The 20,919-nt window shown below is 39.7% G+C and overlaps 1 protein-coding gene across 2 annotated transcripts in view; it reads left to right on the forward strand.

Moving 5' to 3' along the window:
- The window catches only part of CWC27 (CWC27 spliceosome associated cyclophilin), a 192,967-nt gene that overhangs the window by 5,962 nt on the left and 166,086 nt on the right, over positions 1–20,919 (forward strand). For both annotated transcript variants that reach the window (XM_061619114.1, XM_061619123.1), the window contains exons 3-10: positions 560–672; positions 1,564–1,707; positions 4,941–5,039; positions 6,684–6,787; positions 7,055–7,124; positions 8,976–9,055; positions 10,203–10,236; positions 14,930–15,090. In XM_061619114.1, coding sequence (XP_061475098.1) covers positions 560–672; positions 1,564–1,707; positions 4,941–5,039; positions 6,684–6,787; positions 7,055–7,124; positions 8,976–9,055; positions 10,203–10,236; positions 14,930–15,090 — 805 coding nt within the window. The remainder of the gene's footprint in view (positions 1–559; positions 673–1,563; positions 1,708–4,940; positions 5,040–6,683; positions 6,788–7,054; positions 7,125–8,975; positions 9,056–10,202; positions 10,237–14,929; positions 15,091–20,919) is intronic.

The following is a 20,919-nucleotide window of genomic DNA, read 5'->3' on the forward strand; positions in this document are numbered from 1 at the left end:
CACTGATGAGCTCCAAGGGCTTGGCTGTGAGGATTTTTCTGAGTTTCAAGGCTAAGAAAACCCCAGAAATCACCCTCACTGTTTCTTGTCCAAATGCAACAGAGACAAGACTCTGCCTCTATTTTCAGGTCCTCTGAGATTGCCAGATGGCTTGGGAGGGAACTTGGAGTTTCTCTCACGTGAGACACAATTTGGAGAAGAGACAAAGCAGCAGGAGAAGCTGCAGTATGGAGTAACCCCGGGCTCTTTGCAAAGTCTGCTTCAAATGCTAGAGAACTTAGAAGAAGGTTGATAGTGAGGACTGAGAGAGGCTGGCTAGTAAGCCAAGCCAAGTCAGTGTTTGTGAACAACAGTGTTTATTGTTAACAATCCTTTAAAAACCCTTTTAAATTCCATATGTGGTTTTGGTAGTCTAGTTTCTTTACCTTCTTCAAAATTTGCTAATTTTAAGAGGAGATTTCTTTCTAGGACTAAAATTTAAGTTTTAACCCAGAATTCTGCTATGAATGAAAAGTATACAGCCAGTGCAAACTACCCTAATGGCTATTTTTCTTTACAGGTTATTATGACAATACAATATTTCACAGGGTTGTTCCTGAGTTTATAGTGCAAGGAGGAGATCCAACTGGTACTGGGTCAGGAGGAGAGTCTGTCTATGGGGCCCCTTTTAAGGTAAATCTCTGTTTTCATTGGGTTTTATTTTCCATTTATTCTACTCTTGTGTAATTTTGGTTTAGGTGGCTTAAAATACAGTAGGTGATCCCACTACAGTTAGACTCTAATCCTATAAATGCACAGCTCACAGTAGGGAATATCTCAGTGGGACTTACTTCTGAGCAAAAATGTGTTGCACATTGATTTCAATGGGAGTGGTTTCAGCAAATGCGATTTGAGTCTCACTGCAATTGGTGGACCTTAAAGGGCTAACCCGTGGCTAGATCTAGCTCAAAGTTTTCAGTATTTTTACTCTTGTCCATTGTTATGAAATGTAGGCTGTTCATAGGTTTGCAGGGTGGGATGGGGGAATCTTAAGATTTGGAATGAGTTGGCATGATTGCCAAGCCTGGAAGGAAGAACAGACCCTGATCTTTCAAGATTTCCTGTCTTTAAGTGGTAGTGATCATGAGAAAGCTTTAAAAAAAGTTACTTTTCTAAAAGCATGCAATTACTTTGTGCCTTTGGAATTAATGACTGCTATTTGCTAGCTAGGATAGCTGAGAGAAAAGACCCACTTTAACCTGTTGCTTCTGATGTAACTTTCTATATTTGCAGGCTTCCAAAGGCATCACTTTATATTGCAAGTCCTTAAAACTGGGACATTTTTTCTGCATAAATTAATTACTTCTAGTTTTTCCATGGAAAATATAAGCTGGTTTGTAATAGCGTAAGAGAAATAAGCTGGGGTTGATAATGAAGACAATTGTTGCTTTAGGAGATGGCTGCAAATAGTGTTTTTGAAGTAGTGTTCCAGAGGTCATCTTATGTGTATCAATGGGCAATCTGTTGAATGAACAAGAGCCAATTAAACTTGTCCACTAATTGTTCTTCCTCTTTAATTCACAGGATGAATTCCACTCACGATTGCGTTTTAATCGTCGAGGCCTGGTTGCCATGGCAAATGCTGGGCTTCATGATAATGGCAGCCAGTTCTTCTTTACTATGGGTCGGGCAGATGAACTTAACAACAAACACACCATCTTTGGAAAGGTTTGAAAGGCTTCTGTCCCAAACTCCATTATTTTTTCTGGCTGAATTTGTGTTCAGATTTGGGGGGGTTTGCTCAAAAACCTTGGATAATAAAATCCAACAAGAGCTGTCAAAACATCTTGAAAACAGTCTCTCACAAATAGAGGGCTAGATCAACCTAACCCCCACCCCCGCAAACACTATATTATATTTATTCAGCATGAATGGGAATTGAAGCATGAAAGAAGGTAGTGAAAAGGAAGAAAAGGCAAATTGACTGTTTATAAAAATTAGTAAAGAGCAAGAATCATTCTACTAGTCCTTTAGAGAACACTTGTTTATGCCAAAGCATGGTGTGCCATGTAAGCAGAGAAAGGTTTATTGCAGGGCAAATAGCGACTCAAGAAATCAAACCAAGCTGCTCACTAAGAGGAAGAACTCCATATTCATTCTTTTGCAAGACTTGAACACAGATGCAGTATATATGTTAGTCTCTTGCAAGGGTAGCCATGTTAGTTGCCTGCAGCGAAAAAAATGAAGTGTGTTTATTGACATCTTAAAGGTGCAGTATGTAGGATTTTGGAGTCACCCTTTTTGATATAAGGTCCAGATCAGTCTTCTTGTTTCCCTAAGAATCTTAACCTCATTTCCCTGGGAGTTTAGACAGCCAGGGCTTCCCCCAGAGAAGCCTTGGAACTGTAGTTTGTTAAGGATACTGAGAGTTGTTAGGAAACCCCTATTCTTCTCACAGAGCTACAATTCCCAGAGTGGTTTTACAATCACTCTGCCTTCCCAGGGAACTCTGGGAAATAAAGCTCTGTGAGGAGAATTGGAGACTTCTGGCAATCTCAGCACACTTGACAAACTACAGTTCCCAAGATTATTTGGGGGAAGCCATGATTGTTCAAAGTGGTATGACGCTGTTCTGAATGTGTAGCACAGATGTGGCCAAAGTCCCACTGAATTCAATAGGACTTCCTTCTGAGTAGGCACAATTAGATTTGTGCTGTAAGCTGCCTCTTGCTCTCACTTGAGCTTCAACACTCTGACCTCTGCCACTCTAAGCTGTAAGGAAGTTTATTTATTTATTATTTATTAAATTTATATCCCTCCATTCCTCCCAGTAGGAGCCCACAGCAGCAAACAAAAACACTAAAAACATTCTAAAAAATAATAAAAACAGACTTTAAAATATATTAAAGCAAATCATCTTTAAAACATGTTAAAACAAAACATCTTTTAAACATATTCTTTTAAAAAGCTTTAAAAACATCTTAAAAAGTAATTCCAACACAGGTGCAGACTGGGATAAGGTCTCTACTTAAAAGGCTTGTTGAAAGAGGAAGGTCTTCAGTAGACACTGAAAAGATAACAGAGATGGTACCTGCCTAATATTTAAGGGGAGGGAATTCCAAAGGGTAGGTACCACTACACTAAAGGTAGGCTTTCTATGTTGTGCGGAGCAGACCTCCTGATAAGATGGTATCTGCAGGAGGCCCTCACCTGCAGAATGTAGTGATCAACTGGCTATATAAGGGTTAAGACAATCTTTCAGGTATCCTGGTCCCAAGCTTTGTATAGGGCTTTGTATACCAAAACCAGAAGCTTGAACTTAGCCTGGTAGTTAATGGGAAGCCAGTGCAATTCTTTCAGCAGCGAGGTGACATGCTGGCGATACCCTGCCCCACTGAGCAGTCGCACCACTGCATTTTGCACCAGCTGCAGCTTCCAGATCAACCTCAAGGGCAGCCCCAGGTAGAGCAGATTACAATAATCTAGCCTGGAGGTTACAAGTGCATGGACAATAGTGGTTAGGTTCTTACCAACTTTGTTTTTGTTCTCTAGAATACATTTTTAAAAGAGAGAGTGAGAGCAGTGCTCCTATAGAATCAATATCCCAGAGTTGACCAGGTTACCTCAGTTTCCTACCCGGTAATCACATACACTACTTGTAAACACATAAGAAGAACCCTGTTGGATCAGGCCAAAGGCCTATCTAGGCCAGCTTCCTGTTTTCACAGTGGCCAACCTGATGCCCATGAGAAGCTCACAAGCAGGACCTGAATGCAACAGCACTCTTCCCACCTGCAATTACCAGAAACTGTAATTCAGGTATAGTAGAATATAGTATACTATGAGTAATATACTATAATTCCAATTATAGTAAATGAAAAAAGGAGTATATTAAGGATAGTGTAAACAAACAAACAAATGCAAATGGAACAGTCACAGCAAAACAAAATGTACACACAGTTTTCTGTCTGTGATTGCATATTTGATCAGGGTTATTTTCCAGTGTGACCAGCTAATGGGAGCTTAGATCTCTCTCTCTCTCTCTCTCTCTCTCTCTCTCTCTCTCCCTCTCTCTCTCACTCACACACACACACACACACACACACACGTCACACACACACCTCCAAATAGTCTGTATCCAAACTGAGTGATCCTCCTGATTTTCTCTGGAAATGATGATTTATTGTTGCAAAAGTATTTTTTATACTGTCTTCAAATTTCATTTTATTGAAATGGCTGACTTCAGAAGTAAACAATAAAATAAACTCTTGATCAAGCAAACAAAAGTAACGATGCTGTCAAATATGTCTAAATTAAGACTTAGCCAATGGCTCAGCTCATGAGAAAAATTGTAGGGTAAAATGAGTGGTTTGTGGGGCATGGACCTTACATTTGTTTCTTCTGTGGCTGTTCACAGCTATGATAATAGTGTCATTTTGTTCCTCCAGCTAGAGCATTGATACACAGGAAAGCTTCCCACTGTCCTTCAGCAGGTGGACAACTGTCCCTGTCTTCCAGTGCTTAGCACAATGTTGGAAGACAGGGAGAGTTGCCAAGAGAAAAAGATGGCTCCTTATTTTACCATGCTGTGCTGCAAGAAACATAGTTCATGCAGTAAATGAATGTCTTGGGACAACCTCCTTGAAGAATCAATGAAAGAGGGTTCCAACAATGCAGTCTGCAGACATAGCTGTAAGACTAAATGGATCTGTATGGCTCGGCCCCAGGATATATGTCTTAGGTCAGGCATAGGAATCCTGTAGATTGTGTATCTTTTCAAATTGCAATTCTTACTGTGGAAAAAGGCTGTCTTGATGTAAAGTATAAGCGCACTTTATATGCTGTTAAACCAATACTGCTTTTTCACAGAAAATGTATCGACTTCTAAAACTATCTAGAATGTACTTTGCAAATAATTTATGATTTATGGTAGCTTTAGAAAAGCTCTTCTAATTTGGCAGACTACTGGAGATACCATATACAACATGTTACGACTTTCAGAAGTTGAAACAGACGCGAATGAAAGACCAGTCAATCCGCATAAAATAAAAAATACCGAGGTAGGTATTAAGGTTATCTGAAATGGGTTAAAATATACAGTTTCCTTGTTTTCACACTATTAAAATTAAATGGGATATGTATTCTTATCTGTGTTTGTAAAATTAGTGGCCAGAATGAGTCATGAAGATACCCTTAAACTCTTAAACTGATGCATATGCATGAATGTCTGTCAGTTGTGATACCATTTTAAAAGATTTATATTTAATGTCAGCAGTTTCAGAATTGACTGTGTTAGTTCAACAAACCCTCAGTAGCCAAATGTCATTAGACTGACGCATTTATTTAAGCTCTTTGCAGCTTTTGCTTAAGCTAAAATAGCTTGCATACAAATAAAATACTTAAAATCACATAATGCATAAAAAACAATAATTAAGAAATCAATTTCAACATAATTCCACAAAAAATCATAGCCTACTAATACAGAGTATAGCCCATGGCCACGCTCTTCATTTTACTGCCAGAGGCCATGCTAAATAGGGTCTAGTAACCCTTCTGGAATGCCATCAGGGAGATATAATTTCTGACCTCATTCAGGAGGTTGTGCAAGAATTGTGGAACAATTGATAAAAGCCCTACAGGGCAGGGCCTGAACTGATTATTATGGCTAATACAGAGCAGTGGTCCCTAAGCTAACCAGGTTGTGAAGGGTTTTGAAGATAAGCACCAGCAATGAATTGAATTGGGCCTCAAAGCTTGCAGGCAGCAAATTCAGTTGCATCATAACTGTGTGTGTGTGTTCTCATCTCTCTCATGCCACAGCATTCTACATCAGCTCCAGTGTGAGTTTTATTTAGGCTCATTCCAGCCCATGCATGTGCGAGCTGAGTCTTAATGTGAGCTGAACCTTGGTGTGTGGCAGTTTCATGTTGTTATTATATTTTATAATTGTTGTTATATTTATTACCAGCTCTTCACCAGCAGGTCCTGGGGTGGGTTACAGCAGTTTAAAATGCAGTATTAAAAACAATTAAAACAAATTACAATCACAGGAATATGGTGGGTCCTGAAAACATACATCTCAAGAAGTGCACCTTTAGCATTCACCAAAAGCTGTACAGTGAAGGTGCCACGCACACCTCTGTAAGCAAGCAATTCCACAACTTAAGGGTTGCCACAGAGAATGCCCTCTCCCAGGTCACCATCCCCCAAATTTCTGTGGGTGGCGGAACGACCAAGAAGGCCCCTCTCTGTTGATTTTAACACCTGAGGGGTCCGGTGTTTAGGGCTTTAAACAGCAGCATGAACACGTTAAACTGAGCCAAGAAATGAACTGGCAACCAATGTAACTGTTTTAGGACAGGGGTTATATGAATTCTAAAAGCAATCCCAGCCAGTAATCTGGCCGCTGCATTTTGGATCAGTTGAAGTTTCTTCTTTAGGGGCAGCCCCACATAGAATATATTGCAATAATCCTGGCAGAAAGTTACCAGAGCATGGAGTACTGGGGCTAAGCCATCTCCATCTAAAAGGGGCTGCAGCTGGTGAACCCGCAAGAGCTGGAAATAGGCACTCTTCTGTTGTGACTCTCCCAGTTGTCACTCTTCTGTGACTATTTTACTGCAGTGATTGAATGGCTTTAAAATCTTATTACTTTACACAATGGAAAGTCCTAAAAGAGGTTTTCTAAAATATTTTTCTTGTAGGTTTTGTTTAATCCATTTGATGACATAATTCCAAGAGCCAGTAAAAAGATGAAGAATGAGAAACCAGTGGAAGAAGTAAAAAAGGCAAAATCCAAGGGCACAAAGTAATTATACCCTGTGATGGGCTATTTCTTTTCGACAAAACTCAGTATTAACATTGCATGCAAACACTAAGATGTGATTCATGTATCACTGCAGAATGATAGGATCCCTATAAAATAGCTTGTCTATACCATATAAGAGTAATACATTTCTATACATTGTAGTCCTTTGAACTGGCTATTCTATTCAAAACTATTCTGAAATGTTGTTTCCAGTAAAATAATCTATATAGAACAAAACTTAAGTTTTTTTCCTTTTTGTGTGTGAAGGAATTTTAGCTTGCTTTCATTTGGAGAAGAAGCTGAAGAAGAAGAAGTAGAAGTCAACAGAGTTAGCCAGGTATAGTTCCAGGCCAACTGTATATTTCTGTGACGCTTATTCACTTCCTTAGTTTTGTGAATAACTGCTTTGCTTTCAGAACCTTCACCTTACAGAGCTTTGTAAGCCAATGTATTATGCTAAATACAGGACATGGCCAAGTTCAGATAAAACATGAATATACAGAAGGATCTACTTCACATGTATCCTTATAAATATTGTGGTAATGTAATATTTTGCTGCTAGAGAATTGGTCCCTTTCAAATTTAGACTGCACAGTGTAAGAGTCCTTCATTCAGGCCAGTAGTATTTTTAGGGTACCATGCCATTGGCCTCATTTGGATGTAACAATAAACTGTATTGCATGAATGGATGGAGGTGCTGTTCCCTCCCTTCTCCAGCATGGCTGTAAGAAGGCAGAAGCTTTCACTTCTGTTTTTAACTAACTACAGTTTATTGATATATCCACACTCTAAACCATGATTTATGGGCTTGCTTCCATGAATCATAGTTAAAATTACCACAGTTTAGGGTGCAGAGATCTAGTTCAGTTTATTAAAGTCATTAGGTGTAGGCTGTCTTTGTTATTAGCTCCATCCCCCAGCTTCCCATTGGCTCCTAGTGATCCTGGCTTGCTATAAGAGTTTCCTAGCCAACTCATGGCTGAGCAACAGGTACCTTCTTGGTATCTAGCATTGTGAATTCCTATCTGAACTTGCATTTATTAATTTTATTTTTGAAATGTTGATTTCATTCTCTAAGTGCTTTGTTGGAGGCATTAAACCTATCTCTCAGTTTGTGGAATAACTAACTTCAGTCAGATAAAAAAGATTATGGGCGGGGGCAGTGATGCTGAACTAGGAGTAGTTGTATATCCTGTGTTGTGTTTGCGCTTCCACTAAAGACTTGGCACAGCTTTGGTATCCTCTGAGACCCAGTCTTGCTCCAGAAAATGCAGGTAGTCAAAGAGCGCTTTGTTTCATATATACCTTCATGTCTTCCAGGTTAGATTATTCTAATATGCCATATGTGGGGCTGCCCTTAAAAAGCCCCTGCAAAACTACATTTGGTCCAAGATGTGGCTGTCAAGCTGTTAAATGGGGGCAATTCCCATAGAGCATACACCTGGCTCCTGACTGGTTTCTGTCACAATTCAAAGTGCTGATTATGACCCCTTAAAGCAGTACATGGTCTGATACCTGATACCTTAAGAACCACCTTTTACTACATGAATTTACCCATATATTTAGCTTGGTGGCCATCCTGTTGTTGTTGGGCTGCTGCTGGGAGGAAGGGCGGGATATAAATCAAATAATTAAATGCCATCATCCTTGACCATTGGCCATGTTGACTGGGATTGATGGGAATTGGAGTCCAACTGCCTCTGGAAGGCTATAGGTTCCGCATCCCTGCCTTAGGTCATGTAGGACCTAAGGTCATGCTTTATGCCTCTCCCTCTCCCTCTATCTGAGGTGCAGTGGGTGACTAGATGTGATAGGACTTCCTTGGTGATGGTACCAAGGTTGTGGAACGTGCTGCCAAAGGGCAGGAGGGAGGGAGACTGCATTACTAGTTTGCTGCAAATTTTTAAGCAGCAAGTCACAATTGTTTTATTTCAGGGGATATTTGCAATCAACAATGTTAGCAATTTATGTAACTGCCGATATTTAGTTCTTTGTTTATGAAATGGCTTTTTTTTATTAAGCAGCTTTATGGACTTCTTAGGATTGAAATGCAGGGTTACAAATTTATTAAAATAAATAAATGTATAGGAGAGAGAGGATGTATTTTTTTCAATGATGTGTGAGGTTAAAATAAGGATTTCCCCCCATTCTTCATACTCATTCTTCTGTTTCTTTCCTTCTGTTTTAGAATATGAAAGGGAAAAGCAAAAGCAGTCATGACTTATTGAAAGATGATCCACATCTGAGCTCAGTTCCTGCCATTGAAAGGTTAATATGCTACTTGTTAATCAGCAGCTGTGTCAGCTTGGGACAGCTGGATTTCTATTGTGGTCTGTATGTCTGGTGCACTTGCTGCTGCACCATAAACGAATAACTACCTGTCCACAGGCCTACCTCTTGCTCTTTGGGTCTAGGACTATCCTATAGCAACTCCTGCAGTTCTTAAGCAAAGCAGGAGTGAGAACTGCAAATTGAGCCTCCCAGCACTGTTGTAAGAATACTAGCTAGGGGAGGGAATGAAATGGTGTCTCCTGTACCTCGGTCCTGTGTTTGTCTTAATGCAAACAAACGTACATGCGTGAATTCCTTGTGTCATTTTCCTGCCACCACCACTTCGAATGCACACAAACACATCCTAGGGAGACAGTGTCTTTTTCTGTAAGTGAACGTCCCTCTCTAATCCATTTCCCTCCCCCTCCCCTATCTTGTCGTAATACCATCAATCAGTTGAATTTCCCATTTGAAATACAAAATGAAAATAAAAATAGGCAATGGAGAAAGCTTACTGTAGACATCTTCAGAACTGTATTAGCCTGATTTTAACGTACCTCAGAAAATCCAGTAAGTGCTGGTTCACTGTCACGTCCAACTTGTAATATAGGGCAGACTCATACTGTATATCTTCTCTATTGCTCATTTTGCTACCCTTCTCTCTCTGTTTCCTCCCCTTCCCATTTTTGCCTACATTGTCTTCCATTCCCCTTGTGTGTGAGCTATGTGCCTTAAGGTCGATTACGACTTATGGCCATCCCACTTCTCTCTCTTTAAGTAGTAACTGGTTCCTTCTCTTCCCCCATTCCTATGACATTTCTCTGAAGTCCAGATTAGATTGTTCTTTATGGAGTTGTTCTTACAGGTTGTACTATGCACATTGTTGCAGCAACATGCATGTGTAAATATTCAAATGCAGGTTGTCCCTGGAAGAACACTAAACACTACTAAAAAGAGCTAACCCTGTTTTCCACCTTTGCTTTGTATGCAACGTACATATATAGATAGGTGGAATCCCTGTGATGGAATTCTGTTATGTATGTTTATATTTCTCCTGTAGTTTTAAATTCTGTTTTGATTTCATTCAGATAATTTAAGTAACATTACAGAGGAATCTACTTACATAAGTTGTCTTGCCTTTCAGTGAAAAAGCAGATGAAAATGATAACTCTGATGAGGTGAGTAGCATTTCTCCATCAGTATGGAACCCTTTTTGCTGTAAAGTTCAAATATTTGCAGGAAAGTCCTGCATTAAAGCTGATACGTGTTGCCACCAGGCTGGTTATTCTCTGTTGAATAAAAGCATGTGCATGGAGGTGATTCATTCAAAGATCAAAACAAGAACCTTGAACTAAAGTTTGCTGCTTTGAGCTGACATGAAATTCATGGGGAAGAATGATTAAAAATACCCAGTGAAGAAGAGTCGTACACAGATGTTCAAATCCTACACATAGGGAGGAGTAGGGACTGCGCTGTCCTACCCCTGAAATGTTCTGCTTTCCTTGCCCCACCCACCCTAATGAGAAGGACATAGGCTTCTCCAGACATCCTTTTTATTGTACATTCATGGTGATTTGTGTTCATGATGATATTGGAGTGGTTATACACAGTTCCGCTTTCAATACTGCTTACACCTGCAAAAGTTTTGGGGTGGACATACTGCTTCGTTTCCAATCAGTGCATGTCCCGTCACTTCCTGCTGCAATCCTATAACTTCTCATACCACAAATGTCCTGGGAGAGGAGAAGGGTAGTTCAGCTTTTGTTGCCCTTTAGCACAAGAGTGGTCTTCCAGACAGCAGTTGTGCAAAAACATTGTGGAAGCTTTACAGAACAACTAATAAAGCAGAATTATGCGTATACAGTCCTGTATAAATCTGCCACTACTTCTTATCATTATTATGATCATCATCATTATTACATTTCTTAATCACTGTATATTCAAGGAATCTCAAAGCAGTGTACAGAAAATAAAAGTCAAATATAGTCAAACATAATTTCAAAACATTGTGCAAAGTAAAGGTCCAGTACCATGCAAAAGAATAACAGAACCATATAAAAAAATACAAATCAATACCAAAAAAGAAAAAAACCTCAATTCAATATACAATATAAACTACGGAAATCAGATACGATATAAAGGAATCACAAAAACATATACAAAAGTGGTCAGACACAATATCATACAATGCAATACGCCGAACAGAACTCAAAAAAACTAAACACAAAATAAATAAATCTTAAAACAGTATAAAAAATAAAAATAAAGTACAGTACAACATACTAGCATACACTTAGGAGTCATCTTGTGAGCCTAGTCAATTATTTCATGAACTAAGAGTATAGAAGCAATTAGATAAAGAGATGTCCTTGGAAACTCTCCCTATTATTTTTATCTAGACACCAAAACTTACATTTACCTTCCTTTACAGGGCTAGTATATCTTATGCAGGAAATGAGAAATTAAGAAGAAATGGGGTTGCTTTAATAGTGAGAAGTGATGTAGCAAAAACAATTCGGAGCTATAACGCGAGGTGTGAGTGAGTTATGTCAGTGAGATTTAACAGGAAACCTATTAACATAACCATCATCCAACTCTACATTCCAACAGCAAGCACAGAAGAAGAGGAATTGGAGAAATTTTACACAGAAGTACAGGAAGAAATTGATCACACACCAAAACAAGATGTGGGGATTGGAATGAAAAAGCAGTGAACAGAGAAGAACTAGGAATTGTGGGGAAATGGGGCTTAGGAGATAGAAATGAAGCAGCAGAAAGACTTAGTGAATACTGTGAAGCCCATCATGTGTTTCTTGCCAACACATTTTTTGAGCAACCAAAAAGAACACTGTACATGTGGACATCACCAAATGGTCAATATAGGAATCAAATTGATTATATAATTGGTAGCAGAAGATGGAGAAGTTCCATATTTTCTGCGAAAACAAGACCAGGAGCAGACTGCGGTACAGATCATGAACTAGTCATATCGAAAATCAGAGTAAAGCTAAAGAAGAACAACAAAGCAATCATAAATGCCAAAATACAATTTAAATAACATCCCAGAAGCATATAAAGATCAAATAAGGAACAGGTTTGAGACTTTAAACTTATGGATTGAAGTAAGAGACATTATCAGGGAAGAATGCAAAGAGGCAATACCTCTTGTTTAAAAGAGAGAAAGACTAAAGTGGATGACTGATAAAACTTAAAATGGTTAAAGAGAGAAGGAAAGCAAAAGCAAAAGGAAATAGAAACATGGTCAGAACCCTAAATGCAACAATACAGCATCTAGTATGTAGGGACAAAGAGAGCTATTACAATAGTTATTGTATAGAAATAGAAGAGGCCAACAGAAAGTGTGGAACAAGAACCCTATTCCAAAAGATTAGAGGAATTAAAGGAAAATTTAAGCCAAGAGTAGGGATGCTGAATAATATCAACAGGGGAACACACTGACTGACTAAGATGAAATAAAAGGAAGATGAAAGCAGTACACTGAAGAACTATATATAAGAGATGCAAAGATGACAGATGCATTCATGGAGGAATCATATGATGAAGAACCAGAAATTTTAGAAAGTGAGGTGAAAGCTGCTCTTAAAATACTTGAAAGAAACAATTCACCAGGAACAGATGACATACCAATAGAGTTGCTACAAGCTACTGAGACTGAATCTGTCCAAACTTTGACAAAAATTTGTCAACAAATATGGAAAACTAAACAATGGCCCACAGACGGGAAGTGTTCAATACACATCTCAGTTCCAAAGAAAGGGGATCCCAGGGAATGCAGTAATTATGAAACTATTGCTTTAATATCCCATGCAAGCAAAGTAATGCTCAAGATTCTACAACAAAGGCTGTTACCAAGCTGGATTTAGAAAGGGAAGAGGCACCAGAGATCATATTGCAAACATACGTTGGATAATGGAACGGAGCAAGGAATTTCAGAAGAAAATCACCCTGTGCTTTATAGACAACAGCAAAGCCTTTGACTGTGTAGATCATGAAAAACTATGGAATGCTTTAAAAGAAGAAATGGGGGTGCCATAGCATCTGATTGTCAAGAGGCTGCTGTAAGGACAGAATACGGAGAAACAGATTGGTTCCCAATTGGAAAGGGTGTGAGACAGGGTTGTATTTTATCACCCTATTTGTTTAATCTGTACGCAGAACATATCATACAGAAAGCAGGATTGGACCAAGATGAAGGAGGTATGAAAACTGGAGGGAGAAATATCAATAATTTAAGATATGCAGACAATACCATAGCCTTAGCAGAAACCAGTAATGATTAGAAACGAATACTGATGAAAGTTAAAGAGAAAAGCACAAAAGCAGGACTACAGCTGAACATCAAGAAAACTAAAGTAATGACAACAGAAGTTTTATGTAACTTTAAAGTTGACAACGAGGACACTGAACTTGTCAAGGATTATCAATACCATGGCACAGTGATTAACTAAAATGGAGACAATAGTCATGAAATCAGAAGAAGGCTAGGGTTGGGGTGGGCAACTATGAGAGAACGGGAAAAGGTCCTCAAATGCAAAGATGAATCACTGAACACTAAAGTCAGGATCATTCAGGTATTCCCGATCTCTGTATATGGATGTGAAAGTTGGACAGTGAAAAAAGTGGGTAAGAGAAAAATCAACTCCTTTGAAATGTGTTGGAGCTTTGTGCATACCATGGACTGCAAAAAAGACAGATAATTGGGTGTTAGAACAAATTAAACCGGAACTATCACTAGAAGCTAAAATGATGAAACTGAGGTTATCATACTTTGGATACATAATGAGAAGACATGATTCACTAGAAAGAACAATAATGCTGGGAAAAACAAGGGAGTGGAAAAAGAGGAAGGCTCAAGAAGAGATGGATTGATTCCATAAAGGAAGCCACAGACCTGAACTTACAAGATCTGAACAGGGTGGTTCACGACAGATGCTATTGGAGGTCACTGATTCATAGGGTCACCATAATTCGTAATCGACTTTAAGGCACATAACAACAACAGGGCGAGTCTCAAGAATGTTATTTAATGCACTATTGTTGCATCAGTGACATACAGAAATCACTCGCAAAAAAACCCCAACCCAGTCTGGAGGGGTCCTGTGCAAGTAGGTCCCATCTGTATGATCTGCACATCTTGTAGATCTTGTAGTGTACAGGTTATGAGGATTTGGCCTTTGAACGTTAAGCATAGGGACCTATAGGCATAAAGTACACCTTAAAATTAAATACAGGTAATGCAATGGTGAAACAACAGAATCCCAATCTCCAACCATGTGTGTAATTTAACTATCAACACAGTGTTGAGGAATAAGATGGTGATGAGAAAAATCAAATAAAAATACTACTTTGAATCAATTCAGCTCGAATGCATATACATGTTGAAAACAATGGAGACAAAGCATCAGTATTCAGTCACAATATAACATTGTGGTGTACTGGTTAGACTTGGATGAGGAAGAACAGGGGTCATATCCTCACTCAGCCATGAAGCTCACCGGGTGGCCTTGAGCCAGTCACTGTCTGTCATCCTAACCTACCTCACAGGGTTATGGACTGGTGGAGAAACCATGTATGTATACAATATATCGCCTTGAGCTCCCTGGAGGAAAGGTGGGATATAAATATAATAATAAATGAAATATTGGGACAGGAGTTTTAACATCTTCTTGAGGAGGGCTTAAAATGATAGGAAATATCTTTCTTTTCTTCATGTAAATATCTCATTGTTTTAGAAAGCCCCCAATATATAACTGCCTGTTGTCTCTGGAAATACTCTTGTAATGAAATGAAGTTTTCAAATATTTGAAAAACAATGAATGGATATTTTAACACAACAACCTGTTTGCTTAGGAGAAAGAAGGTGGATACTGTGATGAAGATGAAGATATTGATAGTGATGAGAAACATCAAATGAAAGAACGCATTGTGAAGAAGTTAAAGAAAGGTACCAACCTAACTGCTGCTAAAAAAACAGCCAAAGAGGAAGAAACAGAGAAGAAAAGTAGCCGCAGGTGAGTAATGCGTTATGTTGGACTTAACTGGACTGTAGTAAAGTAACTTTTTCAAGTATTCCATTGTTGGTTCCTAAATAAGATGAGTGGCTTGTTCTTAAGTTAGTTCCTCAAATGAGTTTTGTTACGGTGTTTAGAGGAGCATCTCTTCATATTTTCATTCTTCTGTCTGGCCACCGGATATGGCTTCTAGATAACCACTGCATGTATTTATATCATTTTCTCTATTGACAATGTTCAGGCTGTGAGTCCTGTTGCTGATATAGTTGACCATGCACAAAAATGACATGTCAGCAGCCTTGGGGCAACCTCAAGGTTTACAGATATACAAAATATCTTTAGGAGAAAAAACCCTAACCAGGAGCTAATGAAGACTCAGCCTCGAATCCTGAACAGGGAGCATTCCACAACACTGCAACATGTTGTTTCAGGTCTTACCTGTAGATCCACACTTTTAGTTTTCTAGGCAATAGTTATGGATGATAAAATAATAAGCAAGCATCTGGGCTTCTCTGACCTCAGTAACAAAATGCTTATTTTCCTTGTGTGTGTTAAGAGTATTATCATCATATCAACCCCTTTGCTTATGTCTACCTTATCTTTATAAGCTGTTCCCTGATTATAGGAGTGAGGCTTCATGCTCTGATCTGAGTTACTGCCAGGAAAAAAAAAGCCACCTTCCAGGGTATGCTTTAGATGTACCATTTTCAGTAGAGAAGTACACCGACCCAGGATATCCTATTGGTTCAACAGGGTGGGATGGTACTATTTAATTAGTAACAGCTACCAACATCATGTGTGTAGTGTGCAAAACGTTTGCACAGAGTGGGGTTGAATGGGGCCACCATTATGTTATCTCAGTGCAAAACTGGACATGGTAATACTAACATGTTTTACTGGGGTACCTGCTTATGCACAACAGGATAGATTTAATCCATTTGCCTTGCACAGGAAGCCAGAATAGTGTTTGCATAAGCCTATCTGCGTCTGTGCCTGTCCATATCACTGTCTGTTGAAAACCTTCACAACCTTGTAGCTTATAGTTGGGAGAAATGTACAGCATTCTATGAAACAAGCCAAGCCCTTTTAGCATGACCATAATACTTAGTGCAGTATCTTATGCTCACCAATCATATTTTATTTACTTAAAACACTTCCTAGCACAGATTTCTCTTTGCAAAATTTTGTAAAGGGAGGATAGCACTTTTTTTGGTTTTTATATGTGTAAATGGTTATGAGTTGATGATTTTTTGTCTCTCATTCACAGAATATACACTGTGCTTTCTCTCTGTGTGTGTGTTACACGTGTACATTTCAATCCCCACATGCATGTATACTGACTGGAAATTCAAACGCCACCCCTGCAAGTGTAGTGGAACCTTTTGCTGGAATTAAACCCACACATCACTCTTACCCTTAATAAAACACACAGAAAGTAAAATAAAGATTGGTTTATTAAAAGAAGAAACAGGAAAAATACTGCATTTTACAATTACAGGCAATGCAAGCAGTATCTAATTTTGCCATAGTCATTTGTTCACTAATGCTCTAGATAGAATAAGAGAAAGACCCTAAACCTATGGTACATTCAGAATTGCTTCAAATCACACAGCGAGAAAAAGAAGAGAGAGGAGTTCAAGAGATGAGAGAATATTCCTTTCCTGAAGATTGCCCCAAGAGTGTAAAGTCAGAAGGGAACTTCTTTGTCTGGCCCATGAGCTAAGCTCTGCCCTTACAGTAACCTGCGCTAGACCCAAAAGATCTCACTCTTCCTTAGTTCTCGTGGTTCTGGGCAGCCCCAATGTTGTTCCTAGGGTGTGTTCTGTAGAGTGAGGAGATCATTGGAGCCCTGGGAGAGAAGCTACAAATTCCCAAAATTACTAGGGTTAAGTACAATTTTGGGTCTCCATCGGACTGCATGTAAATCGGGAGGGGGAATGCAGACATGGCAAGTGGAAAACAATATTAAAATTTGGAATTGCCAATAGGAATTCTGGCTTTACCAGATGTGTTTCCTGATAAGACTCCTGTCTCCTGAGGAGTGTTACTTAAATTCCTGGTTTTGGATGATTGATCTCTTATTACCTAAAGTTCAAAAGAATATTGCGACCTTTATCCAGATGTTCCCATTGTTTTTGGAAGCATCTTTTTCTAATGATATAGAAACTAATAAATTTTGGTTTCTTCCTGTGGGAGTCAGGACATCTGTGCCCCTTGGCTTCTGGCATTTACAGATAACTCACGATTCCACAGAAGGGCTGTTTCCCAGTATTCTTTACAACCTTTAGGCTTCCAACCTTTGGTTCACTGAGATGAATCAAAGAATGAAAAGGCCCCCAAATTATAGATATCCCTTTACATGTTCCAGCTCTACTAAGATCTTCCATGTTGTTCTGGTGAATGGCTTTCAGAACCAGACAATAGACCACTGACTAGACAAAAAAATTGACTTGTACATTGCTTTATGAAGTATATTGTATCCATGGCTCCTGTGGAAAGAAGCCTACATCTGCTATTTATAAACAAGTCTACTGAAGAGTTAGTTCTGTGTTTATAACTTTAGTTTCTTTGGTGAATGTTTTTTTATTTTTAAAGAACTTATATCCAACCTAGTTTTCAAAAGAAACTTGGGGTGGTTAACAGATCCAAATATCACCATCTCTATTCCTTACCCGATCAGAAAGCCGGCATGATTAACATAAAAAAACCATAAATCACTATTATTACTTCCAAAACAGTTATTAAAGCAATTACATCAGAAGTACACTAGAAAAACAATGTGCCAGAGACCTTTCTAAACAGCCATGGTTTCAGCAGCCACCTGAAACAATACAGTGTTGGCACCTGACCCACCTCACTTGGCAAGGCATCCCACAGTTTGGGTCGATACATCATATAGTAGAGTGTGGTGGGGAACCTTTGACCCTCCAGATGTTGCTGAACTACAACTCACATCTGGGGATGATGGCAGCTGTATTTAACAACATCTGGAGGGCCAAAGGTTCCCCTCACTTCTAGAGTGTACGAAATATACTGCTGGTGCTGCCTAGTAGGGATTACATTATTAACACTCATAGTAGGAAACGTAAGGTTCTTTTTATATAGTCACCATGGATTTTTCTCATTTTGCAATGTTAAATTGAAAATACCATCCATGCCATTCTGCTGCTTCCCATAAGCTCATTTCAAAACAAAACCTTACAAAACTTATAGTCCTGAACTCAGAAACCCTTGCTTAACAACCGTCTCAGTTTTCATGGTGATACACAAAACACTCAGAGAGAATTGAGAGTTCAAAGTGTAAAATGAGAAAAAAATCCAGATCCTTGTTGGGCTTTTGTCTGTCTGTGGGCTCATAATTTGTTGAAATTAATAAAACCAGCCATGTTCACAGAATATCTGTAATCTTATTACTGACCTTGCCCCATACTCTGATCTTCATCTTCTGCAGTTTAAAACTTTTAAAAATGCCTGGCTGATTTGTTTTAATTGAAGAAATTTAACGTTGAAGTCAATGATAAGCACAGGTGGCCACACCCATGCCAGACATTTATTTCACTTCAGACAGTCCTGACTTCCCCCAAAGAATCCTCGGAAGTGTAGTTTGTGAAGGGCGCTGAGAGTTGTTAGGAGACTCCTGTTTCCCTGACAGAGCTCCAGTGGCCAGAGTGGTTTAACAGTCAGCCCCTCTTCTGGGGATTGTAGCGCTGTGAGGTGAATAGGGCATCTCCTAGCAATTCTCAGCATCCTTCACAAACTACACTTCCCAGGATTCTTTGGAGAAGCCATGACTGTCTAAAGTGAAAAAAAGGTCTGATGTGGACATGGCCACGGACAGCTTTGGTTTAAATTTGAGTGGGAGACTACATGTGCCTGCTGTAGAATAAAAAGGTGGGGGAAACTCTGAAAAACAATGATATTGTTCGCAATGTTTTCTCTTTGGAAAAGAAAGGGCTTTCCTCCTGCCCAGTGCCCACACACCCAATTTCCTCCCCCTCCCCCTTCCTCACCTTCTTTCCCCTCCCCTCTCCCCTTCCTTCCTCCTTCCCTCTCCTCTTCCCTCCCCCAGGCTTGCTTTTACGTATCCTAAGCATGATTGCACAGGAGTAAATCCCACTGAACTCAATAAGCATGCAAATGATCAAACCTACCCTTCCCTCCTCCTCCCTCCTATCCCCTCCCTCCTGCCCCTACCCCTCTCCCTTTCCAATCCTTTCTTCCTCCTTCCCCCCTTCTGGTGGAGACCGTCTCAGCTGTGGTATTGGAGGAGCTGGAACGATAGTGCTGGGTGATTTCGATGTCCATCTATGTTTACCATCTATACGAAGCTCTTGGGAGCAATCAAAAGGAGATTTGGTGCAAGGTATCAACAGTATACTGATGATACCCAGCTCTATTGCTCTGTAACATCTGAATCAGGAGAGGCCAACCTCTGCCTGGACTCTGTGGTGGGCTGATTGAGGGCAAATAAACTGAGTCTGAATCCTAGCAAGATGGAGATGCTGTGAGTTGGTGGTTCTCAAGTTCGGATAATTGGTCAGTTGCCTGCTTTGGATGGAGTCGTACTCCCTCTGAAAGAGCAGGTCCGTAGTCTGGGGGTGCTCCTAGATCCATCTTTGTTGCTAGAGGCCCAGGTGACCTCAGTGGCTAGGAGTGCCTTTTACCAGCTTTGGCTGGTAAGACAGTTGTGGCCGTTTCTGGACAGTGATAGCCTGACCACTGTTGTCCATGCACTGGTAACCTCCAGATTGAATTACTGTAATGCACTCTGTGTGGGGCTAACCTTGAGGTTGATCCAGAAGCTGCAACTGGTGCAAAATGTGGCAGCGAGACAGCTCACTGGAGCAGGTTATCACCAACATGTCACCCCGCTGCTGAAATAATTGCACTGGCTACCGGTTAGCTACCGGGCTAAGTTCAAGGTTCTGGTTTTGGTGTATAAAACCATATACAGCTTAGGAGGTCCATTCCACACAACATAGGAAATGGACCTTTAGTGTAGTGGCGTCTACCCTGTGGAATTCCCTCCCCTTAAATATTAGACAGGCACTGTCTCTGTTATCTTTTCAGGGCCTACTGAAGACCTTTCTCTTTCAACAAGCCTTTTAAGTAGAGACCTTATCCCAGTCTGCATCTGTGCTGAAATTGCTTTTTAATATATTGTTGTTGTTATGTGCCTTCCAGTCGATTACGACTTATGGCAACCCTAAGAGTCAGCGACCTCCAATAGCATCTGTCATGAACCACCCTGCTCAGATCTTGTATATTCAGGTCTGTGGCTTCCTTTATAGAATCAATCCATCTCTTGTTTGGTCTTCCTCTTTTTCTACTCCCTTCTGTTTTCCCCAGTATTATTGTCTTTTCTATTGAATCATGTCTTCTTATGATGCGTCCAAAGTATGATAACCTCAGTTTCATCATTTTAGCTTCTAGTGATAGTTCTGGTTTAATTTGTTCTAACACTGAATTATTTGTCTTTTTTGCAGTCCATGTTATGCGCAAAGCTCTCTTCCAACCCCACATTTCAAAGGAGTTGATTTTTCTCTTATCAGCTTTTTTCACTGTCCAACTTTCACATCCATACATAGAGATCTGGAATGCCATGGTCTGAATGATCCTGACTTTAGTGTTCAGTGATACATCTCTGCATTTGAGGACCTTTGTTCTGCATATAGATTAAACAAATAGGGTGATGAAATACAGCCTTGTCTCACATCATTTCCGATGGGGTACCAATTGGTTTCTCCATTTTCTGTCCTTACAGTAGCCTCTTGTCCAGAGTATAGGTTGCACATCAGGACAATTGGATGCTGTGGCACCCCCATTTCT

The sequence above is a fragment of the Rhineura floridana genome, chromosome 1 (assembly GCF_030035675.1).
Source record: "Rhineura floridana isolate rRhiFlo1 chromosome 1, rRhiFlo1.hap2, whole genome shotgun sequence".
Taxonomy (NCBI): Eukaryota; Metazoa; Chordata; class Lepidosauria; order Squamata; family Rhineuridae; genus Rhineura; species Rhineura floridana.